Here is a 27,533-nt window from a genome sequence, read left to right on the forward strand (position 1 = left end):
ATCCCGAAATATGTAGTGCAAATTTCCTTAAAACTAATTTTTAAATAGTGCAATGCTGAGATAATACCCAACTGCCAATCAGTGTAAACCTGAAAATATAAGAACATGGCACTACATCAAAATTAGTTTAGGATAAATTCAATCAGCAGCATCATAGATCTAAACAAATGCTGAATTACTGTTTTACATTAAGCTTAAGGAATCAAGAGATTAATATTTATCAAAACATGAGTATTTATAGCAATCACATAGAGGCAAACAACGACTCTTGCAGAAGATGTTTTATTTTTCAATTTATACTTTGAGGCCAACAATTTGTTTTTACAAAAATAATAAAAAGAAATTAAGTGTTATCTTCATACTGTAGAAAGAGTTGCATGACGAAGCCCCGGGGTAAGCTGGGCAGAGGCATTGCATAATTAGCAAAAAAGGACATCAACACAAGTAAAAACAACAGGTTCAAGTAAAAAGTCATGTAATCACAATGCAGTCACATTAAAGCCTGGTGGCAATTCTTGGAAATTAAGACTCTTGCTGGGTTTCATTTTGGTCAGAGGAGTCAAACTGAACCCATCTCCTCTGAACTGAACTCTGTCGTCGTGAGGTGCTCAATAAGACTTAGAGAACTATGTTACCTTTAAAAAATTCAAGTTGGTATTGAAACATGTGAGACTTTGTAATCAAAGTATGAAATTCTTGATGGTGAGCCTGCAGCATCAGGCATGACATCTTCAGTGGATGTATGTTTATGAACACGGACAGACACCTTTTGTTCAGTTTAACTCCCCTGCTCTACATGAAGCCTGTTCAAATATATTAATTTACTTTCTTATCGCTGGTGCTATCACTGGCAGCTGTGTCATAATGGCACTTCTCCACACATCGCCTTGGAAACCATCCTCGTACACGCTCCCCCGCTGAAAACCAAAACAGAAAGAAAGGACACTGTTACACATTTGTTATAGTGAATTTAAAAACTTAAATCTAACCACAGCAAAAGCAACACCTCTCATTTGCTCCTCATTCAGAGCTTTGTCTCCATACATCCACCATCTAAAGAGAAAAAAAAAACATTAATTAGGAGAATTCACATAGACAAAAACAATGCAGTATTGGTCCATTACTCATAGATTCAAAATAAATCCTTAATCGGATTCCTAGCCATCCAGACTTCTAGACAAACAACCATGATGATTGTTGTTTTTGTTCGGCCTGAATGAACTCACTTGGTGCCACGAGTGGCCAGGATGGTGTCCCCCTTGCTGAGGGGGATCCTGGGCTCCTCGGTGCAGGGTGTTCTGAAAAAGGTTTGGAGACCTTTGCTCAGAGGGCAACAAGCTCCATTATAGTCGTCCACTGCCCGGTACTGGACCTGCTGGCCGAGGCATAGAAGATATCTGGTTATTCTGCTGCTCTGACTGCAACAATTCAGACAAGATACAGGTATGTGTTTATAAAGTCATGGTCCTTCTTAATGCATTAAAACTTCTGACAACATTTCTGCATTACATAATAGTGTTTTTTTTTTATTAAAGTACAGCCAATAGCTACTGTTAACATGTTTTGATGATTTATTGACCTTTCAGCAACAAGGAAGTACTCCGACTCTGTTATTTTGTCTTGTAACGTCCTGTATACCGGGTGTGGGAATGTGTCGTGTAGATTTGACATCTGCTGCGTCTGACCACCTTTCGCCTGACATTTCAGCAAATATCTGACCAGTGTTATTATTTAAAGTAGAGCATGAAGGACTGACAGAGCTGGAAGAAAATAAGAGACTTTCTTCTACAGCAGTCTGACAAACATCGAATGCTATTTACATAGCGCCGCCAATTTAGATAATTTCTCCGGCACAACTCTGTAATCAGCTGGGTCATTGTACTGCTATAATAATCATGGTGACTAGTCAATATGTGTTTATAACTATATGATATCATAACAGTTGTTGTATGAGTGTGGCAGTTCAAGACTGGTGTTAATACAATATTTCTTGTTCCAAAACACGGAGTCACAATGGAGACTCATTTGGTTAGTTACATTATTAAACACAGTCCAGTTTTCCATGACATGCGATTATTATTGTGTAACAAGCTGATTTTTTAAAATTCTATTAATATGTATATATTATATATTACATAATTGGGTGAAAAGATGCATTTTAATTCATGTTGATAAATCAGATTCCAGACCAACAAAGTAAAAATCATTGTGTTTAGTGATGATAACATTTAACTTAATAACCTGCATCATCACACTGATAAGTTAGCATCAGAGCTCTTGAAAATTTTCACCACAGAAACAGCTACTGCTACAACACACAGTAAGCTACTGAGCTATAGTTAGTAAGTATAGTATATAGTTGTAAGCCAGTTAAAGATGAGCGTAACTTTCTACCAAAGATAGTCTTTTTTAATCTGATATCTGTGGTGGATGTGGTGTTGTCATGCCATATGACCTCCTCAAAATGTGGACATGTGTTCCCAACTTTGAAAAATGTGTATTAGAGTGTGTTAACTCATCAGGGCTGCAACTTTTTACTTGTGTTTATGTTAACCAGCAACAGCAACCCGAAGTTAAACCAGAAGTGGAACCAACAAGAAAAGGGGCAGGCCGCAGTTTCCTAAAGTTAAAAGACAATATCAATATAATCCTCCATGCAGATGTGTTTAGTTTCTTCAATAAGGAATGCCAAATTCGGTTTCCTGATTCATTGTTGGAGTTTGGCACACACATCAAATTACACACGTAAACAGAAAGAGCTGAGGCTTTGAATGCAGGAGAGGCTGTTTTTGACCAGTTAGTATAGTCTTTTGAACCAAGCCTACATCTCACACACACACAGTTTTCTCCGCAAGATTTTAGTTTGGAGACATCCACTGTGAATTGAATAAGCATTGATCAGATGGAAGCCAGACCCATTAGTGATCTATGGGATGTGGTTCAATTTATGCATATATGAAGGGCAAATAGAACTTAATTTCCTGCCTGGATAGTGGAAAAAAATCCTTAACACTGGACCCTGCCAATATCACACATCAGCACTGTTAAGATTATATACACTAAGCTGCAATGACAAGCCATTGTGACATTTCTGATTTACTAAAAATTGCTTTACTTGCATAAAATGGCACAGTTATAACTATTTTTTGGTGAGTACTACACTTGGGAAGTATTGGCAAATGTATGAAGTACAATTTATTAAACTCCACAAACATTTCTCTGAAGTCACACAAATCCTAGCCAGTCTGTCTGTGCTACATGTAAATCAATACCACACGGATGTCACAATATGGATTTGCCAGGTACTTACACTTCTCACTCGTTTATCAGCTTTCTGCTTCAGTTGCTCAATCTGTTTAAAGAGGAACAAGACAATTAATTAAAATATTGTTTGACAATCTAACTTTAATCGCACTGTTTAACTGAGGAAATTTATCAAGAGGAGGACTTATTACAATACCTACAGCTTTTACACATTCTACAAATTAAAGATAATTTATCATTTAACATACAAAGACATTTCACAGAGGGCATAAGAGCAGTAACAGACAAATCAAAAACAACATTGCACGCATTACCCAACTCAACCAACAAACTGAACCTACAGTTAAGGTGTGCTGGTGACACTTGGGATGGACAGGCCATTCAAGGCCATCACCCTTGGGCGTCCCTGACCACGTAAAGACTTGCTTGAAGTTCAGCCAGCGGCTGCCGAGGTCATATGGGAAGGTGAACTCCTCCCCTGTTTGGTAGTGCTGTATTCTGTCTTTGGCCTAGTGGAAAAGACACAGGGAGTGGTAGTGTATGTGTATGTGTTTCCTACATTACTGGTTGTAGATCAAACAATAAAAAATACAAAAAGTATTCCATCTTAAATTACACTAACATCACAAAATGTCATCACAAAACAAAGTCATAGGAAACATCCTGACCTTTTCCTCGATCCAGGACTCGATCGAGGTCTTATTTCGAAGGATGACTTTCATCTGAAAAAGGACAGACTATTTAATTATCAGAGTCAACTTACATTTTCTTTAATTAATAACGTTATTAATGCTTCACTGATTTGCCCCGGATATGCACTGTGAATTTACTGTGATATTTAAATGGCCTACAAAGCCAGCCCTCAATTTTTGCTTTGCACTTTCTGGCCTGGCAAATCTCAGTAAGGTATTTGTTAGGAGAGCTACCATTTCAAACAGTTTGTAAATTTTAAGGTTGTGTTTACTCTCACATGTATAAATTACTTTTTTTTGTACTATGTTCTGTGTCTGTGTTTGCAAGTAAATCAGAATGAATAGGGATATGCCATGCATTTGTAGAACCATACTGCATTTTCACATCTGATACACCTAATTTAAATATTTGTTAATGAGGTATGGGAATTTTGAAAGGGAGCAAGTCACATCATTGTCTAAATATGCTGATTGGTCAGATTTTCTCCAGATGTTTTACAAATGAGTGAAAACTGAGCACACAAGTAGTCTGGCTTTGCAAGGGTAATGCTAAAATGATCATGCTAAATATCACATTCCACAGCCAGCAGCTTGCGTAAATTGTAAGCCCCTTTGAAAACCTTATGAAAAACGTACCTGTATGAAGAAAAGCATGCCAACGGCAATAGTGGTGCCCAGTGCTAAGCCTAAGGCGAAGAGTGTGGCAGCAAAGGCAGGCACACTGAAGGGCATGAGGGGCTGGAATTGACGCACAGCACTCATGTCAATCTTCACAGTGCTCCAGCCAAATGATATCTGCAGTGGGGAAAAAGAAAACAGCTTGACATGTGTGTTAACATCAGTATCAAATGATAAAATTAATGAGGCAACTCTGTCTAGAGAAAAGCTGTGGTGGTAAAAGGCCATCAAAAGCATGGTGTAGTGGGGTAAGGAGACTACTGACCCTCTCATACAGCTGCGTGTACATGGTCATAATGAAGATGATGGCAGCGTGTGAGCAGCCAAGTGGAGCCAGCAGCAGGAAGCTGGTGAAGTAGGCATGGTTCAAGTGGCCGCAGCAGTTGTTGATCCAGGGGCAGTGGTGATCCATCTTCATCACGCACCTGGGGGAGGGGAGGCAGAGGAGGAGAGGAGTGCTGGGGGAATTGACTGGTTGTTTGGGAGGACATAAAGTGACAAGTTCATCAGCAAGTCACACCACATCTTTTTTTTCCCTTCAAAAAATAGATTTTCAGATCAGGCATGATGTTAATCTATTTAACATCACATAAATAGATAATTTTATGCTGTAAGATATCTGTGCAGCACTTCATAGGCTGCACAGAGACTGCATGGGTGGAAATAACATGGACAAGCCACGAACACGCACAAGCCAGCTCTAGTTTTGTGTGCTGGAAACAGCTCAGTGGCTTTATAGCTACAGTAGCTCTGTCTCTGTGCTCTTTTATTTTCTTTAGTCCATCTCACACAGGTGAGAAAAAACCTACTCTTACTTTGGTTATAAATGTAGCTACCTGTTACACTTGCGACAATGGTGGGATCTGGGGGGCTTGTACCCTTGGCAGACTCTGCAGTACTGTAGGTACTGGGTTTCCTGTTGATTCTCCTGTTTCGGGACAAACAAATAAGTCAAATGTCTGATTTAACATCTTTCCCATGATTAAATGGTTTCATTCTACATTACATCTTTATGTTGTAATTTTGCAGACATGGTCCCAACCTGTTCTTTACACTATCTACATGAACAAACACCAGTGACAAATGTCATAAGCTTTTATCCTAATTGAGGATCCTTACTGGTTTCCAGCCAAGAGGGATGTATCCAGGTCCGACAAACATAGCATTGAAGTAGTTGTAGAGGATGAGGACAGTCCAGTTGATGAGCATGATGAAGTTAATGCTGCCTCCTGTAGTGTTGAGAGGCCAGTACCAGATAATGGAGTCCAGAATTGCCATAGTGGAGCATATAGCAATGACAGACAGGGCTATGACTGGACCCCAGTGGCACAATCTCCGAACCTCATGGAGGTTCTCAAATGTCACAAAGGTTGACAGGAAGTTCATCTTTTCACCACAAGGTTAGTACTAATATTTTGGCTGTTGAGTTCCTGAAATGTATTGATCAAGCTTCAATGTGTTACTTTTCTCCTCTGCTATCTTGCAAAGTCAGCGGTGCAGATGATGCACATATTTCTTCTCGTTTTCCAAGTACCCAACAACTGGCTTGGTCTTGGGTCACTGGGGCTCTCTGTGTCCCATTGTTCCTTGCTCTGGCAAAGAGCAGCATCCTCTCCTGCCAATCTTCAGAGCACTCTATCCTAGTGACAGACTCAAATTCCCCATCTACGAGAAAGAGAGAGAGAATTTTTAAAACATCAGAAGCAGTGCTGCTACATTTCACAACACATGTTTAACTGTGAAATACTGTCAGTGCCAAAAGTCATGTGATGCTCATTCTCATTTTTAAGCAGTTACTGCTGTCAACTGTCACACTACTGTAGTTATGTGTTTTCTTTTTCCTAAATATCAATAAATCCAAAGGTTTGAAAGATACGCCTCATTGAACTCTCTGTGCACAATATATACACCAACTACATCTTGTGACCATGTTTGTTGTAGTCTATATATACTCAGTTGCCAGTTTATTTAAGCACACTTACCAAAAAATAATGCATTTAAACATAACAGGCCTGTAATAAACCACACCTTCATGATGGTTGTAATGTTCAGTTTTTGTTGGGACTGTTTTAGGGAGGCGTTGATTCAACTCTGTGGTTATTTTGGAGGCTGAAGTTTGTGGTGCTGTTGAATTGTATTGCGATGTTTCTAATATGTAGTCTAACCTCATTGACATTAATGAACATAATATCATAATGTATGCTATATTTCTCCCACTCTTATCTGTACTGTTATAGCTTATTAGCTAATAGCTTTAAAGCAAGCACACTAAACGTTAAAAACACCAAAGTGGATTGTGCTGTATTTATCAAGTGATTCACTGGCTGCAAAGTCATAGCATTTGCTCAACAGCGACCTAACTAATTAGTTAGCTATGTTAACAAGCTAGCTAACTCGCATCAAGCAAAAAACTTTGCATTGCAACATTATACGCAAACGTAAGCATTGTCCACCGTATTCGAGACCACTCTGGTAAAAAAAAATGAATACTACATAAGTGATTATAGCGTTGGCAAAAAAAAAAAAATCGGTTTAGCACCGGGGCTAACGTTACAGCAATTAGCTAGTTAGCTAGCTTGTTCGCCAGCTTGCAAATACTAACGTATCAGGCTGGACAACTGCCACAAGCTGCAAAGAGAACATTTTGCATCTTAAAGATATAACGAATGCTTACTGGTACATGTTTATGCACAGTTTTTATGAGTGGAGAAAAAACTGTCACTTTAAATTACCAACCTGGCCACTTCCTTGGTTTTTTTTCTTCAATTTCTTCTGTATACAGAGAGGAACCTTGGTGAACATGGTGTGTCGGAAACTATTACCCTCAACCCCTTGCGGACACTTTTAAATCTAAGCAATTTATTACTCAACCATCACAGAACTGCATATATAGATAGATATATATATATATCTATCTATCTATATATATATATATATATCTACATATTCACGTTTGATAAAAATAAACGTGACGGATATTTTCTATCCACTAGTTGAACCATTTTCTGAAAGTGTCGGAAAAATAAAGATAAAATCCAGTTCCTTGCCGAGCACATTATACTGCAACTCAAGGAAGAGACTCCGTTCGAGCCTTGTTTTTATTATTCTGACCTAACTGTCAACTAGAAACACCTGTTTTAAACTTAAACGTCAAAATGTCTTCAGACTTTGAATCATATGAGCAGGACTTTGGAACCATTACAGCGGAAGTAACTAACAAAATTGGCAGAATTCCCAAACTAAGTGGAGGTAAGACAGTTAAATGTATTAGCTGGAATCGCTGAGCTGGAACTAGCTACCAGTTAGCTGGCATTTCTCAGCCGAGTAGGCTAGCTAACGGTAGCAGGTGTAGCCTACAGCACTTGTTATTTCACCACTTTATCACAGTATCTTCTGGTAAAAGATTTATCGCACTAAATTGTGAAGCACAGCTCGAGTGTGTTCTTGACTCTTATGTAAAAGGATACATCACGTATTACTGGCTTTTAGCTTGGTTTGTCTTTAAAGGATTTAGCCAGTGTGAAAATGTGTAACACTGAGCATAGTCGCAAATAACATATTATGTTTTCCAGTAGAAAACGTATGTATGCTTTAGTCACTTTAAATATAGTGAATATTGTTTGAAATCGGAAATGAATGGATAGGAAGTGAACTTTAACTGGTATCACAGGGATTTCTTGTGGTACACCCAACACAGCTTCATCCCATAGACGTTTGATGATGAAAACAAAATAAATATCTTGTGAATGGACATTGCTGGGAAACTGAGTTTTGGAATCACCATGATACCACACTAGCTTTCTGTGTTTTGTGCACTAAAATGACTTCCATGACAACATTATCAAACAGAGTAGTAAGTGCTGTTATATTACAACAAGACTTGCGTATTTTTGCCATGTGGTTTCTTTCAACACTCCAGAGACATGTACGTCAGGTGAATTGATCACAAGATAAATTGTCCATAGGTATGAATGAGTCTGTCTGTGTGTTATATTTTGCAATGGACTGCCTTCTTCCCAATAGATGCTGGAGTAGGTTACAACCCCTATGACTGATATTGAATAAGTCCGTATAGAAAATAGATTGATGTATGAATGACATTATCAAACATTCTTTGTCAGCCAAATGACCATTCAAGTGTGCAAATGGGAGTACCCATTCAGTCAATATTTGTTGGTTCACACAATGCTCTGTTTTGTTGGATTTTCTTGAATAGAGGATTTTCTTTTCTTGTTTTCTCCATATGGATTACACCTATGTAGCCAATATCGGTTGTGTAGTGATATGGCTGGGCCTGATGTACAGCATGTCAGCAAAGGTTCCGAAACAGTATATTTACACTGTAAAATATTTGTCTTAGTGGCTGCCAGGTATTGGCAATTCACAAATGTTTGAGGTGTAGCCTATATTATTTGCTTGATTGGACGGATACATGTTCATTCAATATATTGTATAGTAACTTTCATTAACAGCTTTTTGTTTAATCCATACACTGTAGATTAAGACAATAAATAGGGGAGAGAAGTGGGGATGACATGCAGCAGAAATGATCAATTTGATTTGAACTTGCAACCTGATGACAGGTGTTGAGTCCCACTCAGAATTCCTTTATTTGTCAAATGGTAAATGGTAATGACCAAAGCACACTCTGTGAGGCTCAGTGTGTTAATAATAAATAGGCACAATGGTGTACCCATGTCCACAATTTTCAGCGGATTTAAAAATGTGCCTTTGTGGTGCTGCTATACTCACAGGTAGGACCCTAGCATCACAAGCTTCAATCTGCCACAGAGCAGAAAGCCATAAGGGCTGAGAAATGTTTCCTTCTATTTTTTATTATAAAATATAATTTCTGGTCCATTCGTCTATATTCCTATATATTTAGGTCACAAATAAGAAATAAGAGTGTTACAGCCAAGCATTGATTGTAGTTTAGTAATTACATAATACAGACGGCTTATAGTAACTTTCTCCAGTTCAAGCGTGTCTCTCAGTGTGGAGCTGATGCACCTGTTTTACCTAGCCGGTTATCTTTTCAAAATGTTGTTCCTGTTATTCTGAAACGTTTTGTTTCTTTAGGTTCTAATGTTGTTCATTCAGCATGCTGTCATGGCATATTTTTACTCAGACACTATATTCGCACATTCAAACAAATGACCTGTTTTCCCTACTACATCTAGAGCCGTTAAAAACAGACATCCTCACTGAGCCATCACTGTGTCAGTATCACGCAGTTGTGCACAGTAGCCTATTTGTTCTTATTTATACAGATAAAACCCTATTTTTTGCAGTTTGCGCATACTACCATGTAAATTTGAGCCATTACATGTCAGTGAATACTATTTAAAGTTGGAAGTGGAATAACTGTTAATTTGCCATGTGAAATGTGCTGCATATTTTTGGATTACCATCAACTGCACAAAGCAAAAAAGATATGAAAACTATATACAAGCATAAATATTATATAATGTGTGGTGGCGCTGGCTAAATTGTATTGTCCACTACAAGTTGACTAGTGCTAGTAGTTTGTTTTCAGTTTTGACTGCTAAAAACTGCTTTCAGCCTCTACTTGCAACATTTATCTCCTTTTCTGGACTCAGGCTTGCTCATTGGTTTTTCAAAGGGCACGCTCACAAAACCTCGCCTGAATATTTCTGGTTTGGAATTGGCATCTTTGAAGATTCATGGCAGCCCATTCCACAGTGTAATTCCACATTGCTTCCTCTCACCATCTGTTGACTGTGTCAGAGTAAGCCCATATGAATATGTACAAAGCCAGGAAACACATTTCAACCATAAATAGTTGTTCAATGTCTTCTACCACCAACAGAATAGTTTACAGTTGAATTTCAATTCCCTTTGTTCTCATTAAGGTTCTTTTCTTAAGTGCCTCTGGCTCTTCTTTCTGAAGTGGATGAATTTTTCCCGTGGTTGAACAGCCCTCTATTTAATACATTAATATAGCTCTAGACAAAGGGCTTATGTCATTGCTGTTGTTCTGTCTCCCTATTTCACATGTGCATAATTAATGATAATGGCCAGGGCATGTGGAAAAAATGTCCTTGACTGTCTTCATTCATGTAACAATCAAATGAATATGTTTTCTTATGTATTTATTTGTTACCATCCACCAAAACCTAAGGTTCAAGGAATATTTGAATAAGAATACAATGAAATTTTAGGCCTTACTAATTTATTTTTTTAACCTTTTTTGAGTGTTTATGAATGTGAATGTGCGCATGCGCCAACGTGCCTGCTGCCTGTTGCCGTAGCTAGAGTGCCACAGGAAGTCATTCCTGCCTGTGGCCATCAGACTCTTTAACTCCTCCCTCTAAGTGTTAGTCTATATGACCCTAAGTCATTAAACTGGACATTGATCATTACATCTCTGTAATATTTAATAATAATTGTGCAATATTCCGTGTTATACTCCTGTGCAATATACTCCCAGTTTAAAATTCCCTATTTATTGATATTAATATTTACTCATACCTCTATTACTGCTGTGCAATATCCTCCGTCTCATTATAATCTTAATAGCTACACTTAACTTGACATTTCATGCACTATTACTTTATACCATATTATTATCATCAACCAGTAAACACACTTTGTACTTCACACTTATTTTATACTTATACCCACTTGGTATTTAATTTATTTTCTGACCTGTATTATAGTGTATTATATTTTTTGCTTAGTACTTCTATTCCTGTGTGCACTGACGTGATAGTGAGCTGCTGTAACAAAAGAGTTTCCCCTCGGTGATCAATAAAGTATTTCTGATTCTGATTATGGCAAGAGATTGCCTGTCAATCATTGCAATTCAAATATGGAAAAAATTTTCAAGTAAAAAAAAAAAAAAAAAAAGAAAGGTCTACTTCTTATTTATTTGCCTTACTATTGAGTTCAAAACTCCTCATCCGTCCGTCAGCAGGTTGTAGTCTTGGTAAATATCCATACATATTTCACAGCCCTCCAGCTCGGGCCTGAGTTTGAGCAAGAAAGCACCGTCTCACCTTTCAGTCAATCGCCTCTGGCTGTTTACTGTGTAGGTTGTGAGGTTAGACACAGGTTTTAAAAATTTGAGGACTGGCAAAAGGTAATGCCATGGTGCCAGAGAAATGAAGACCTTGGCTTAGCTTTTTTACAATATTGCAATCCCACAACTGATAGCCTTGTGAAGTTTTTTTGACTTTGCATTTTAATTATTTAAAATGCTGTTCATTATTTATCAGGCCAAAGATGCTACTCATGATTCTTGATTTATTTGATTTAAAAAATATTGAGTTAAATTATTACTTTTTAAGAGTATATCTGAAATTGGCCGTCAATTTAAAAGAGATATATTTGAATTGATCACTGTTGAGATTTTCTGAATGACTTAGTTTTTGAGAGAGAAAACTGAGATTGGTCTTACTCTGTCTTTGATCACTGCTTTTCTGATTATATACTGGAATACTGACATGATGATATTTACAGTCTTCTAAAAAAGATGCCAAAACTGATTAACTAAAATTGGTCTTTTCAAAGATGTTAAGTGCTTATAGTTCCTTTTTCTGCTGACCATTATCTTAATCTGCTGCAATTTTATTGTTTGTTTTGGCAGACAGTAGTCACTTCTTGCCATATATTATCTTCTAAGATTTTTAGGTTTAGGTATGCTTAAAACAATGTTTTGTTTCGGTTTGCCAGACTTGAAGTACACTTTCAAAAGGAGGGCTTAGAGGAGAAATGGAGGCCTCCATATATGCTATTCGTGCATAAGGCTGATATCTGTTTTTCATGTAATATAAGTTGTGATTTGGCGTGAAAAGTAGTGACAAGGTGAACCTTGGTTTGTGACTAAAATAGTAAAATGTAGTCACAAATAATGCTACCTTTTTGGGAGTAATTTACTGTTAGAATAAAATGGTAAAGTATGTTGAATTTTTTTGTATACAAACTCTTTAATCAGTTTACTATGCCGATTGATGTGTACTATACACTGTATAGAATTATTATATAGTGTGAATTTGGGAGAACTGACCCTTTGTTCATGTTATTAGTAACCTGTGCTTTTCCTACTATAACAAGTAAAAATGTCTACTGTGAAAAAGGCCTATCCATTATTGCAATATCCCATTCCTTGATGAGTGGATTTAGGATTATAACAACTAAACACTAGTTTAAGACTGTAAAATGTTAAGTATTTCTACTGTAAACTCTGCACTAGGGCCGCAACTAATCATTTTTAGTATACAGTTATTTGTTTGAGTCATCATCTTTAAAAATGTAAAAAAATAAAATGATGACACATGTCAAAGTTTTGGTCAATCATCTCTCCTTTTTTCTAATCTCGCTAAATTACCAGACCAGACCTCTACATTTCATATGATCTACTTCCATGGCAAAGAGCTAATTCCAGAACAAAGACCAGTTCTTACATGTACAGAAATTAAGTGGTAATGTTGCTGCCTTGAATAGCAATGGCATGTACTGTAGTTTACATGCTTCTTTGGGACTCTCGTAATGAGTTTCAATGGGTAATGTGGAAGAGCAGCCACGGGGTGAGGTGCAGAACGGTGCGTTAGTCATTCTGAGTGGGACTCATACTTCTGACAAGTGAGCAAAGCTGACACCTCCCTTCCCTTTGAGTTGGCACGAGGTGTCTCACTGCTCCTCAACAGAAACCAACAAAGGCCTCATAGACGCCAATAACTAAGAGACATCAAATGTTGGCTCGTCGTGTAGAGAGAATGTGTAAATATATCTTCAAATGTGTCCTCGTGTGTTGTTTTCTCCCAGTCTCTTTCTTTCTCTCTCCCCCTCTCTTCCCCCGTTGCGGGGGAGTTAGGTTGTTGTCATGAAGCACTGTTCCTCTGTCGGCTGATCAATATGTTGCTGTTTTTTTCTCTTTCAGAGGAGAAGACACAGCTGGTTCTAAATGTCGACAAACAGCTTGAAGAAGTCAGAGAGTTGGTATGTCTTTGATCAGTAATTTTCTCCTCTTCCCATTTCGTAAATAATGAATTTGTGCAAAGAGGGAAGGGACAATTTTCACTGGCACCAGACAACGGCACCTGTATTATCCTGGTGGTGACATGACATGCAGACACACACACACACACACACACACACACACACACACACACACACACACACACACACACACACACACACACACACACACACACACACACACTTCACATGGCGGAAAGGAGGCTTCCTCCTCACATGATTACTTTCCAGTAATCTGCTTTTAAGTGACATCCCTATGACACATTTCAAGCCATTATCTTGAGGTGAGAGTCTTCATGTTGCTGTTTAAAAACGAGCAAAGTCACCTGACAGAGACAAATTGTTGTTGCGGTTGTCTTGTTATGTCACAGTGATTAGTTTCCTCCAAATCCGCCACACAGAGACCTGTCTAGCCATGCATCAAATGTACTTTTACTTCATTCACTGTGACATTGTTGGGCCTGTGCATGTCGCTGCAATGAAGGGGCCCTCATATTTGATTGTGTATTTATTTACAGAACAGCCTTCCTCTGTTGCAACTTTTATCACAGCTGAGTGACGTGAGCAGGAGGCTTTTGCTTTTTATCACCATTGGAACATTTTAAAGTTAATGCCACTGAAGTTTCTCATTTCAGAAAGTTTAATATTTTCAGAGTTGTCACAATCTCTATCTCGAGCAGCTATTTGTCATAGTTAAATAACCTTTTTTGAGACATAGCAATGCAACATTTACAAAAATGCGTAGATGGTAAGAGAAATATGATCATTAGAAGATAGCGAGGCCTAGATTTTTTAAGCATCTGTTCAAGAGAGCTATAAATGTGATTATAATTAAAAGTACACATTCCACCAGGTTGTTACCTTGTAACATAATAATATAAATTTGGATCAGAATGAACGCTAAACCTGTCAATGTAATGTTTCATATTCCAAATTATTTTTTACTTGTGAAATTAAACTTAATGTGTTAGCCAGGAAAAATACTTGAAATGTTTGTTAAATTAACTGGATTAACTGCGGGTTTTAGCTGGAGCAGATGGACCTGGAGGCGCGGGAGATCCCCATCCAGAGCCGAGCCATGTACAACAGCAGACTGAAGAGCTACAAACAGGAGATAGAGAAGCTCGAGAAAGACTTTGTAAGTACTTAAACACTTTCTTCAATCTTTGTTAATGGTTATTCAAATATTATAAATATAATGTACACCATCGACATTTGGCAAATCCTCTTTTAAAGTGTGACTTTTAAAATGTGCATCTGTATAGCAATATACTGTTTATGCATATGACATTCTGTAGTTAGAAGTTGTCCCTTTCTCAAATCCTTTGTGGTTTATTTGCACATCCATTGTTTGCCACCTCAACCAAACTCTCTCTAACACACACACACAAACAGTCCTACACTGAAGTTAAGTGGTGCATCCACCGAGGTTAATTCAGAGTTCGTATTTGAACTTTCAAGTGATGACTATTGAGAACAGGTTGTGTGTGTTTGTGTTGTTGCTGCAGAATTTGGCCTTGTTTAGTAATTCATAAATCACTGTATGTCTTGACTTGATCTCTAGCCTCTATCAAAGCTTAATGAGCAGTCCAGTCTTGTGGCTTCTTTGCTTTTAGTCCACATTGTTGGCTCCCAATATTGCTCAAGGTATTTCACTTAATGAATAATATAATAGAAGTGAGCAATTATTTAATGTAATGTAATGCTTGCTTGTTTTTTTTCCCTTACCTTCATATATCTTTATTTTGTCTGTTATTGTTTTCTGTTGTCAGTTTTGTTGTGCTGGTGCTCACAACACGATAATAAACCCGTAGTGTAAACGCAACTGACCTTGAGCTCTAGAGCAGACGAGTCCTTCCACAAATCAAATGCGATGTGAAATAAATCCCCAACCTCAGAATGGGTTGGAAAAATAAATACCGAATTGGACGTTTAAGAACTTTAAAATTAACTGACAAAAGCTGACCTTGGATTGGTGCCACATTTAACCTTGTCGTTAATGTGTTTCCAATTAAGTTTTGTTATCTTTTAGATTTTGGCAAGATAATCAACAAACTTTTCTCAAGACCTTGAAATTAATTGAAGGTGTAGCTTTCCTCTCACGTGAACTTTTTTACTTTACTTCGATAGAGCATTTATTGTTGGGTAGCTAATGCTTGAAGGAAATTATTTCAGGAAATAATGATAGATTATAATCATAATTTCAAGTGTCACATGTTTTTGTGTTTGTTACAAAAGAAATGAAAATTGTGAGAATCACATTTAAACAAAATATAATTATCAATATATGAGAAACTGGATATTTTGAATGTTCTCATAAACATCGTGTAAAATAATGCAATGCAATGAATTATGACATACAATTCATCTGTATCCTAACATTTTGTGTCTCATGCTACCACAGTCCATGCTCCTACCTACCACTGAAAAACAAACATAATCTGAATATTAAAACCTGTGTATATTTCATCCTAATATTTATCTACATTTGCTTCATATCTAATATCATTCACCGCAAAATGCTTTTAAAAATCTGCATTGAATTAAATTAGGGACAACATTTCCCCCCAATCCATCACTAATCCAAATGAAGAACAAACGAGTAAACATGCATAAACAACCCATTTGGACTGAGTTATCATGTGCTAGTGATCTGTGAGCACACCACAGAGATGTGCTTACTGAGATCACAGAGGAGTTTTCCGTGCCAAGACAGTTTACTTTCCTCGCCATGGGCATTTAATTGGCTGACGATTAATCTTTAACTTTTCTTCTCCCCACACTTACCGTGCTTAATCATCAAACAGATAACACCTGCTGTGGCTGATATTGGTGTTCATTTTCATTACTTTTCTTAGGGGCATATGTGGGAAAATGTTTGTTTTTTTTTTTAACCTGGAAAAAGTTAGTATTTCTCCATCCACCTTTTTATAAAACCAAACCTCACATGCACAGTACATGAACAGAACATGATTACATCCAAATTCTTACTTCCATATCATTGCATACTTAAGTTGTCTGTGTCAATGCCCATAATACTGAAATACAAAGCAGAAGGTAGCAGTAGGATAGTCCTAGTGGATAGAGAAAAGAATATTAGCCTGCTTGTAACTGACTCCCCACTTTGATAGTTATTTTAATTTTTACATCTATGTGTGTGGTGTGGTCAGATAAGTGTACATTTAAACTAGGATCACCCACCTCACACAGTAACATCTAGTATATCTGGTCTCCTGTAAATCTGATGCAAGTGTTCAGAGGGCAAGAACTTCAGCCCCCTCAGATGTGCCTCAGATGTGCCAAATGCTATAGCTGAGCTCAGCCTCTCGCTTCCTGCAGGCCTAGGGAGGACATGACACACTGCTCGAAAGGCGTCTAGTGGAAAAAAGGCAATCTCCTTTCTTTTTAATGTAAAAAGCCCTGGCTTTGTTGTGCTTTCCGTGGATATCAAGGCCTTTCCACTCCCTCACTACCCAATCTCCCCCCAACGCCACCCCCTACTGGCCTCCCACGGGTGTCTCCCCCCGTAACCTACTCTCTCATCCTCCCATTCACCCGTGGTTTGAAGTCTTCCTACCACCGGTGTGCCAGCTTGAGACCTCATTCCTACTCCTTTCCAGACAGGGCCCTAGCTGACCTCAGTAACCCAGCCATTTCATCCAGGAAGACAACTTATCAAACAGGCATCCCAAAGGTGTATATATGAGATGTAGCTTTGTTGGCTTGGCTGACAGCTTCATTGCAATAATAGATAGGACAGTAGGGGTCTTAAAGGTGCTGGGTCACGGCCAATGGGCATTGCAGCAGCTAAAGGGGATGCCAGCCTGACCAAAAAAGAGTAAGTCAGAGTGTGAAAAAAAATTAAAAAGGACAATGAAAATCCTATTTGATGGAGTTGGCTTGTTCAAGTCAGTGGAAGCAGGGTGGCATGGCTCTTAACAGTGGCTTTGATCGGGCAAAGAAGAGGCCTAACGTAAGCTTATTTTAATGAAATCTATCGGGTACACAGAGCCACCATCTTCAAAGGGCTGCGTTTGGTCCGTCCCAGTAGGGAAGGTGGGAGTCTGTAGACGTCTGCTGTGTCTCACTAAACACAATCCATTTTTGAGGATGTGACTCGAATTATGTACCATGCTAATTGTAAATTTGTGATGCCTCTGACGTGGGCATGATGAGATGTCAGCCATAAAGCAACATCGACTCAGAGATTTATGATTTTGTCAGTCCTTGAAACTCATGGTGGTGTTTTCTGTGCTGTCAGTACATATTTTTAACATCAAAGCCCTTATTTTCTTGGAAGAAAAGTGTTCCATGTTGTATTGTTAGGTTTGTGCTTGAATATGTTTAGTAAATAGGAAATATTTTTAGTCTAACGCAGATATCAGTGAAGTTAACGATATTAAAAATCATGATATCATTGGTAAAACAGAATTGAAACAACTGTGTCCAATGTTCCAGCGTGCTTAATACATTAGTTGAATTTTCACAAGAAATGTTTGTCACAAATATATAACGTGCATCTCATCTAAATTCACTGTTATTACTCCACATTCGTTACAAGCGCTTAGTTTAGAGCATTCTATCATGAATACTTCATAAAGTTAATCATTAAATCCTCAAATCTGCAGCGTTTTGAAGTGTCACTTAATTGTGTTTCACAGATAACATAGAGTGTGCTGCTTTTACTTTGAGGCACCATTATGCCTCCCACTTGCACTAGCTGGTGTGGTTGTTAATCTCATTTTGCAGCAGATGGCGGTATTGCTCTAAGAATTTTCTTCTACTTAAGGTACACGACAAGGACAATATTGGGCACATTTACCAATTACTTTGCCTGTCTGATGTATGAGTGGACTTGCTATGATAAATACTTCCACTTATTACTATGCCTGACCTAATCCTTTGTGCTTTGTAATAGAGACTGAAAATAATGTTACCAAAAATGTCCTTGTGGTATAAGCATTTAATACAAAGTGCTTTTATAGTAGCATGGCTTCCAACTTTATGTATTTTCTTTAGTTTTGCTTTGCCCAGTCATGCTCTGAAAGTTAATTATGGAAGCCAAACAAAATGTGAATGAAATAGTGCCTCCTTAGTAAAGTGGAATGTCGTTTTGAAGTGATAAACATTTCATACTGTAACTCTCCCATCTCCTCTCCCAATTAATCTTTCTGACATTAGGTGTGTCTTAAGTTGTGTTTAAGGAGGTGATGTGATAGGCTTTGTGTTCAAGGATCCTTGATTCTGATAAAGGTTAATTGATAGTCATTAAATATCACATTAAATGAGAATCGGTGCCACTAATGGTCAAGGCAGTTTTATTGATGGCATGGCTTGTACTATGTAGCAGGATTAAGTTTGTCAGATTAACTCCAATATTGGCTTAGTAGAAAACTATTGTTGATTTATCATAATATGCTGTAAACTATTTAATCAAGGACCATGAAGATGTCATTCATTGCCAAACATAAGTGATCCATTTGAAACATGTATCATTACCCAGTCTTTATGTGAGATTGGTAAATATGTTGTCACGGTACATAATGCAAGTTATTACAAGATTTGAAAAATGTAATACGGTCAAATTTTTATTCACCTGAGGTACAGTACTCACCTTCAAAAGAGGCCTATTCAGTAAGGTTTGTTATTATAGTGGAATGATTTCTTCTGTCTCTTAGTCATTCCTAGCTTCATTTATTCCATTATGGATATTGCAATAGCTGATCTTGCCTGTGTTTTCTGATATTGAATCAGTAGGCCAAATGTCACAGGGATACCCCTTTCTAATTTCTGATTGTCTACTAGGGTATTGTTTGGAGTTGCAGTCACGGTCAAGTACTGGACTGCTTTTTGCTTTAATAAAACCCTTTTTAGATGGAATGCCTCCTAGTGTCCACCCAGGGAGATAATTAATACCTTTCCTAAGAGTCAGCGAACCTTGAAATGAAGAACATTTTGTTTACCAGGTACACTGAGGGGAATGGAATAAAATAAAGCTATTGGTACTGATTCCATTTTTTATTTCTTGATTTTCTTTTACCTGTATCAGTTTCATAAGTGCTTATCAGTGACCGTCTTGAGATAACTTAAAATTTTGCTTTCAGTTGACGCAAACATTGAGTGTTGTATTTAACAAATTGGCACATTGGACCTTTTTAAAAACAACTTATAAATGAGGAGAAATAGTTTTATTGAAATGTGGAAACAAATAAAAAGTGGATGTGTATAAAATGTGAACATACCTCAGATGCCAAAGCAAACTACTGTAAACCCTGATTTTTATTTGGTGCCCTATTATCAGAATAAATGGACTTGTTGTAGAAGAACTAATGAAAGACAACTGACTTTACCACACACAGCTCAGGCCACATGTTTCAGTTGCCAGTAAGAATGCTATCAGAAGTTTTCCAAAAGCCTGTTTTCCTGGTTCCAAACCCCAGAGCTATTTGTTGCCTTTGCTTCTCAGGGTCGTCCATGATCGGTTCATCATTGGCAATGAATTACCATTTTCTAGGGTTTTTGAAATGCCATATAAAGTATAGGGTATTGTCTCTATGTGAAGGGAGTTTATTGTGTGAACTGTTATTTACTCTTCACTCAAAGCATATTAATACCCTGGTATGTATTTAGGAGCACGCCCCAAATATAACCAAGCCAAATAGATGAAGATGAGGGTGCTCTCCATTTATGCACTATATGAATGCTCATGTTTTTAGTTAGTGGTCATGGACAATTCAAGGTTGTGGAGACTATCCAACTTTAGCTGATAGTGGCCATAAACTCATTATGTTTGGCACAATTAGTAACCTAAATGGAGAAAGAAGAGTTTGCAAAGTCAATTCATCAGAAATTCGTATTTTTGTCTTAAGAAGCTCTGACATCATAAATGCCCTTTTAAAAAAACAAACAAAAAAACAAGAACAACAAAAAACAGATGCTGATAATTATGTTGAGATTTAGGTTTTGATGGGAGATTTTAGGACGACTGTACTCTAGCCACACTAATAGTGATAATAAATTAGCGTTGTTGTAATCCATCTTGAAGGGTTCTTGTTGTTTACCCCCTGTCTTCGTTATGGTGACTCCTGCAGGCAGACAACATGACAGACCAACATTAGTTGGATGTTAGACACTTTAAATCGCCTTAGGTTGCCTTGGCTTACTTGTTCTTATTAAACACAGAGGAGCAAAGGCAGATTGACTCTTTTCATGGTTTGTTGCTTAACAACCCATCAATGACACCAAAGTCTAATCACTCATAACCAGTTTTAAAAGGACTCTCTCAATTGACAGGGATTTTTCCTGTATATTTCCTCACAGCTGAGTGCAGATTTAAGATGTAAACAAATAGATCGTCTTCTCTACTTATGAATTATGTCTTTCATTTGGAAGTTGTTGTGCACAGTGTGTCTTCCTCCAGCCCTTTGTGGATTTGTGGCATTGGAGGCTTTTCCATGTCCTCTTTATGGACACGAAGATGGGATTCATTTGCGGATTAGCCTTATGTCACTCATGTTGAAACCATTTTTTTATGGGTTCGATAGTGTAATGGTAGCAGTGGGTCAAATATGGGTTGAAGGACAGTGTCACAATAAGGACAAAAGGATGTGTTGTCCAGAAATGCCATGTTCAAGTTTTATTATCAGAATAAAATTGGATTTTTGTGATTTAAAATGTATGGATCTTGTTTTACATGTTTGAGTTATAGGAGACACTGATATCTAACCAGTCACACTGAAAGGTGTTGGTTGTTTTGTTCATTCCTATACAGTGAACATTCATTAATAAGTAATTGTAGTAATCATTTTGATTCCAAAAGGAAGTTTTATTGATGGTTGATAGATATGTCTGTCAAGCTGAAAATGCTCCTTTTTTGGCAAAGTACGGGTGGTCACTCCATGACTTGAATAGCATGACAGTGCTGTCAACCATGTAATGGTAATTAAGCATTAATAGCAGATTCTACAAGAGTCTTCAACTCCATTTTCCACTACTACTATAATCGTGTATTTCCAAGAACAATTTAAAATATTTATGTAAGTTAATAACCACTAGAAGAATTATAGTGACAAGACTAAAACCATGAAGGAATAGCAGCAAGTCTTTACTTGTGTTACCCTTATTTTGACCAGACCTGATACTGAAGTTACAGGAAATACAAGTGCAAAGTTATCACAAAGAAATATGTTGGCCAACCGTTTTATAGATATAATTGTTAATATGAGTATCCCAGACAGAGAAGTGGGAATAAATTTTGGGGTCATTTGCTTTACTGTCATCCTTATGAGTTTTACGGTCATTAACAAGATGAGTTCTTGTCAGTAGTCGACTCGTAGAAATCACATAACCTATAATTTGTAAGCAGATCACCCCCTACTCCCCCTGCATCTCTTTATGTTAATTGTCTTGTCTGTATGGATGGGGTATCTGCATTATGCCTGGAGCACAGGTTTTGTTTGGCAGTGTGCAAATTCGGCCGTTATCCTTCCACGCGATCGTTTCCTCTCTCGCTTATCTCTCCTGGCCCCTCCAAAGTCGCCGTACTTCCACACACACTGACAGTGATCAGTATAGCTTTCAGACGCTTGTCTGGCTGAGTCTGCCATGAAGCGAAGGCCCTCCCAGGTCCCCTCGCTGTCCTCAGGGCTTGTGTGATTGAGTGACTGGAGTGAGTGGGGGCCAAAGATAATAAGGGGGAAAATATAAAGACATGGGGCGATGATATGATAACACCCCCTTCCCCTCCTCCCTCTCTTTACTCCCCTTTCCACCTCCCCTTCACTTTTCCTTCTGTTGTTCTTTCTGTCCTACCCCCGATTTCTGTGCACCGAGCCTGTCCCACGCAGTAGTGTAAACCAGAAGTGACATGTGACACCCACTCCCCAGTGATGTGCTGACAAGCGAGTACTAGCATAGGTGACAATGTTTTCTTTTTTTCCCCAGACTGGCTTAAGTATAGTTAAGGGATTCATGAAGTATTTATGAAATATATTATGAATCATTGGGTCTGTGTTTTTCCTCTGTATTTTAGGCAGTGGCATTTGCTTTTTAATAAGTAAGCCTCAGAGAAGGCAAGAGTGAGAAAAGGGGTAAATAGAGGAAGAACTCTTTACATTGCATCTTTACTGGCGTTTCTTCATAGCTAAAGCTCCATGTTTACAAATGTTTTAACCCCTGCTCACACCCCCTTCACACAAACACACACACACACACACACACACATGCAGACACACAGTTAAACTTAGTTTCTTCCTCTCATCCTAAGTGTTTCTAATGAGGGAGCGTGCCAGAAAGAAAGGGAAAGTGTCTTTGCTCTCAGCGACCAACAATTTTGCCTTTTCTATGGTGTTTTTGAAGCCTGCAGTGGAATCTGGCTGTGGCCTTGATCAGAATTACATTGTGGAAGATGAATTAAGGTTTTTTCTTTTCAATTATCCCAGAGGTTGGCCACCATTAGAGCATCAGGCTACTCCTGCAGTGAGACTAAACTCTTTAGTTTTGTTCCCCTCATCACCATAGAGCACTTGTTTGTTCTGCATTGTCAAACTTTTTGTACATTTTTGTCTTTGTACATTTTTATTCAGAAATTATCTGTTTCAAATAACACATTCTTTGCTTTAATTGCATGTAACAAATGGCCAAGAATTCCCAGTAGGAAAAATGTATCTGTTGCCTATTAAAACAATTCAAATTTTAAAATTGCTCTTTTAATAATGTTATTTATTTAGTTTCTACTTTGCTGTGGTCCTTTTTATATTTTCTGCTACTATTTCATTTGAAGAATAAACAGCAGATGATTGTTTTTGTTATTATTCAACTTCACTGTTTATTCCTGGATTGAATATAGCATGTTCTGTATACTTTAGTTTTTAAAAATAAGCTTAAGAGGTGTAACCAAGTCTTCTCTGTAGCCTTCAGTTGGCTATTTCTCATAATTTTTGAACTACTGTTGTAAATTCCAGTACAAAACCTGCAGACTCCTAGGAAACTGGTAAGTGTATTGGGAAGTTCAGGAGGGCACATGTTGGAAAGGCTTTGGAGGGGGGCCTTACTGGCCTCATCAGCATTTGAATGTGTTCTGGCTAGTGAAATAACAAAGTATACATAAATATATAGAGATAATGATCTGGCTAAGTCCCTATATGTGCTGCTGTATTCTTATGCTAATGAGTGAGCTATTCAGCACCAACAATGGTCACATTACAAGAAAAGGCAAAGCACTGAAGGAGATAGTCTTCTGTGCATGTCAACTGATGGACACGCACACACACATGCTCAGCAGGCCCGACTCCTCTGCCTTTGTGTCTAGGTTTTTTTTTTGTATTACAGTTTTCAATTTTAGATAACACTCCAAGAATAGACATCAAACAAAAATGAATCATAAATCGAGGTCAGGAGTGAACCTCTTTCCAAAGCAGAGAAAGGGTTAAAAGTGAAGGTATTTCTTTCTTTAAAAAAGATGGGAAGACTGATAGGAGAGGAGCTCTTCTCAGCAGAGGGTTCAGTGAACCATATGTAGGTAGCCACAGGCTAATGGGCCGGTTGGTCCCTGGCTTGCCAGGTATCCTGGATTGTACATCCCCTAACCCCCCCCTCCACACACACTTTTTCTCTCCTCGTCATCCTCCAACACCCACCCCTCCCACCTTCACTCTGTGAAAATCCCTCCTCCACTTTTCTCTAATCTCACCTTTTTCTCTGGTGCTGACCCGGGGAGGCCCACTTTATTCCCCACTGCACGCCAGAAGCCAGCGTTGTGATCGGAGCCCGAGCCCCTGTGCTGGTTCCCCCTCTCCTCTCCTCTCTCCTTGCCCTGGCTGCCCGCCTCCCCGACGGCTCTGCTCTATTGATTTACTCCTCCAACCAATGCTGTCTGTGTCTGTTTTGCACCACTAGCACCTAGGTCCCTCATCTCTATAACCCTCCCTCTTTCCCCATTTTCTCTCTTTCCTTCTCTTGCTCTCTTCTTTCTTTCTTTTCATACTTTCTTTCTGTCTTTCTTTCTGTCCCCTTCTACACAACCATGGGCTAGAGGAGAAAACCTGACAGAACACGAGAGAACGAGAGAAAGAGGTGGAAGGATGGGGGTGTGGAAGGGGAAAAAGGGCCTTTGATTTTTCATTAGAAGCGCCTCCATATTTTAATATTGGGTTTAATCGGGCCCTCATGCCTTAAAGAAATGATCCCTCTGCCTTCAAAAAGTGCATGGCGCTTCTTCAATCAAAGCCCTCCTTGAATTTGCTCTTTTGTTTGGAGTTCACTTGCAATCCTTTCCCCCCCCCTCCTCTCTTCTCTTGCCGCCTCTCGGCCTCTTGCTTGGTGGGTACAGTCGTTAGGCTTATTGACTGATCTCGGCTGTACTTAGCAATAGAAATGACTTTGACAGGGAAATACACCACCGGTATCACAGAGGTACAAGCATGAAAGGCCCTTATCAGAATAATATACTCTTTCACCAGCAAAGGGCTAGGTATTTTCCCACAGAGATAAAATCCAGTTTACTTGTGTGGTCTAATATAAAAAAAAACATAGATTCAGTGATAGTGTTAAAATAGGTATTAGCAATTACATTTTTTATTGAATTAAAACAATAGAGATTTTTTTTCACAGTTGTCTCTGACCATGTCAGGTTTTTTTGAGTGACATCATCTTTATGAAGCCGATACACTCTGTCACCCTAAAAAAAGTCTCCTTGCCTCATACCTTTTTAAGATATGTCGCAGGCTCATGTTTTACCTCGCCTCAGTTGATAATTCACCTTTATTTGTGTTTTCGACAACCGCTTCTCTGAGACTCCTTCAGGTTTTTCATGGAAGTGGAACACAATGCCGTGTGCGTAAGAGCCACCAATGCACCAACCTGTGAGCTAATGAGAGGCTCCATGCTGTTATCTAAGGCTCCGGCTTCTCTACCACTGTTGCACTTCTATTAGGGGAGAGAACACACACCGGGCTACCGTTCACATATGTTGCACGCGAACGTTCTCTAAAGGAGGTTTCCCTGGGATGCAAAGGCTCATAGAAGCCTCTGTCGTTCATACAGTAGCCCTGCATGCGTATGCACACACACATCAGTCAGAAGTGGAGAATTTGATGGCACCAAAGACCACAATGAAACAAAGGCACAAATGACACCCTCCTGTGACAATCCCAATTGTAGCTATTTGTCTTTGTCTGATAATATATCAAATGCATTAAAAATGAGCACTTACTTAATTGAACAACCTCTCCCCGATTTGTTTGTATTAAAGGAGAGAAGAAGACGTTAGACAACAATTTGCGTGTGTGTTTTCCTTTGTGCACTTCCTTGTGCATGTGTGTGTCTGTGTTAAACCCCTGCCAAGCAGAGATGCATTATTTAAGATGCTGTTGTGATACTTGTGCCTGCTTAAAGGTCTCAGCTTCCTTTTAACGCCATGCCACATCAGTCCACCTCTGCCCCCACTTGTGGGGGGAACCAGAGTGGGACCTGCTGGCACTGGTCCACACATCACCTGGGAAAATATCACAGCAGGGGGAGGAAAGGAAGTGATATAGATAACCTTTGAGTTTAGCACACATTCTTGTGAACATAGAGACATTTTATTATCCCACTTTATTGTCATTTCATTGCTGACTTTAGACTTTTGTATTTTTCAGTTTTTACAAGATATTCAAGGATATTAAACTCAGAAAAAATGAAAATGTTTAATTGTGTATTTGTGTGAATTTTATACTCACTTGGAAGCTATTTTTAAAAAGGTGGTGTTGATATGTTTCCACATTCATTGAGCAGCTCTGACAGTTAGAAAAATAAAAAGTTAAATGCCAGTTTCAGACAAGCACATGGAGCTGGACATAAGTGTTATTAGGTATACATTTAGAAATGCCCAGCCGTTCTCCTACTGGTGAAAAAGCCTGTGATGGAACATAGTCTTGTAAATTGAATATAGTTAATTACTCTTCATGCTATGCCACCAGTCGTGTGTACAGGGCGAAAAGGAAAAGCTTGGGAAAGTTGAGGGAAAAGCATCTGCAGAGGAACTTCAGGGCCCCTCATTACACTCTGCCCCTGGGTATTTTTACACCTTTTATTTACCTTCTAATGAACTGTTTACATTTTTCAGCTTTACAGGCGGCACAATTATTTGCGCTTGTCCTTGTGTCACACGTTGCACTGGGCAAAAAGCATGAGGAGAGTTGGAGGCCATTGAAATGTGTATAGAAATCTCAGTTTATTTGCTTTTAATTATCGTGATTGTTTTGTTGATAGGGATCTTTCCTTTCACATTAAAAAGACAGCGATTGTTGACTGCTTGAAATTAGGAAAGGTCATTGTTTTACAATTATAAATACATTTTCTGTAAACAGATGGTTTTTAGATTTACTCTATTCTTTCTGGACCATGGAGGACCTTTTAAAAATCATCAATTAATTTAGTTAATCAGTTAATTTAGACAATATATACCCATGCATGCCCATATACTAGAAAGAAATTGCACACAAAGGAAAGACCCATATATTCCCTATAATTAAATAAATATCATTTGCTGCTCAGAGGATTATGCTGAACTGATTAGCATATCTGATATGAATTGTTATGCATGCATATGTAATTACATTTTGATGGGTAAAGAAGAATTATTATTTTTTTCCCCCCCCGTCTGCTATCCATGTCAACAGAGGTAAAAACGTGTGTTTTTGACAGGACACCAGAACCTCCATCGCTGCATTTGACAGGATGTGTAGAGTTTTAAAGGCAGGCCACTTTGCATAAAGTTAAGATGTACCTTTGTACTTTTCTTGTGTGCTTCCGGGAATAGAAGCAAATTCTCACCCAAGATTTAAAAAGTGACAAAAGACAGACCTTTCAAAAGGATTTTAAAAAAAGTTCCTTTTTTCTTTTCTGAGCAATAAGGTA

At 38.3% G+C, this 27,533-nt stretch overlaps 2 protein-coding genes across 7 annotated transcripts in view; one reads left to right on the forward strand and one right to left on the reverse strand.

Moving 5' to 3' along the window:
* Positions 1-266: 266 nt before the first annotated feature.
* zdhhc6 (zinc finger DHHC-type palmitoyltransferase 6) lies at positions 267-7,508 on the reverse strand. Of its 3 annotated transcripts, none has more exons than XM_044179891.1 (12): positions 7,371-7,508; positions 5,754-6,299; positions 5,471-5,562; positions 4,900-5,059; positions 4,593-4,751; positions 3,933-3,986; positions 3,606-3,773; positions 3,311-3,352; positions 1,227-1,372; positions 1,007-1,053; positions 826-917; positions 267-398 (listed from the first exon to the last, which is right to left on the reverse strand). In XM_044179891.1, exons 2-12 carry the CDS (start codon positions 6,018-6,020, stop codon positions 357-359), a joined length of 1,269 nt encoding a protein of 422 aa, XP_044035826.1. In that variant the 5' UTR covers positions 6,021-6,299; positions 7,371-7,508; the 3' UTR covers positions 267-356. The 3 variants fall into 3 exon arrangements, with proteins under 3 accessions (XP_044035826.1, XP_044035825.1, XP_044035827.1); XM_044179890.1 differs by having other exon boundaries at positions 1,227-1,375; XM_044179892.1 differs by having other exon boundaries at positions 267-917; positions 1,227-1,375; positions 7,371-7,507.
* A 146-nt stretch (positions 7,509-7,654) lies between these two features.
* Positions 7,655-27,533, forward strand: part of vti1a (vesicle transport through interaction with t-SNAREs 1A) — a 125,538-nt gene continuing 105,659 nt past the window's right edge. The window contains exons 1-3 of one of the 4 annotated variants that reach the window (XM_044179896.1): positions 7,655-7,883; positions 13,537-13,595; positions 14,662-14,772. In XM_044179896.1, the coding sequence (XP_044035831.1) occupies positions 7,790-7,883; positions 13,537-13,595; positions 14,662-14,772 (264 nt within the window). In that variant the 5' untranslated portion in view covers positions 7,655-7,789. The remainder of the gene's footprint in view (positions 7,884-13,536; positions 13,596-14,661; positions 14,773-27,533) is intronic. The other 3 variants (XM_044179897.1, XM_044179894.1, XM_044179895.1) reach the window with 3 other exon arrangements.

This window comes from Siniperca chuatsi, linkage group LG20, assembly GCF_020085105.1.
Source record: "Siniperca chuatsi isolate FFG_IHB_CAS linkage group LG20, ASM2008510v1, whole genome shotgun sequence".
In the NCBI taxonomy this organism is placed as follows: domain Eukaryota; kingdom Metazoa; phylum Chordata; class Actinopteri; order Centrarchiformes; family Sinipercidae; genus Siniperca; species Siniperca chuatsi.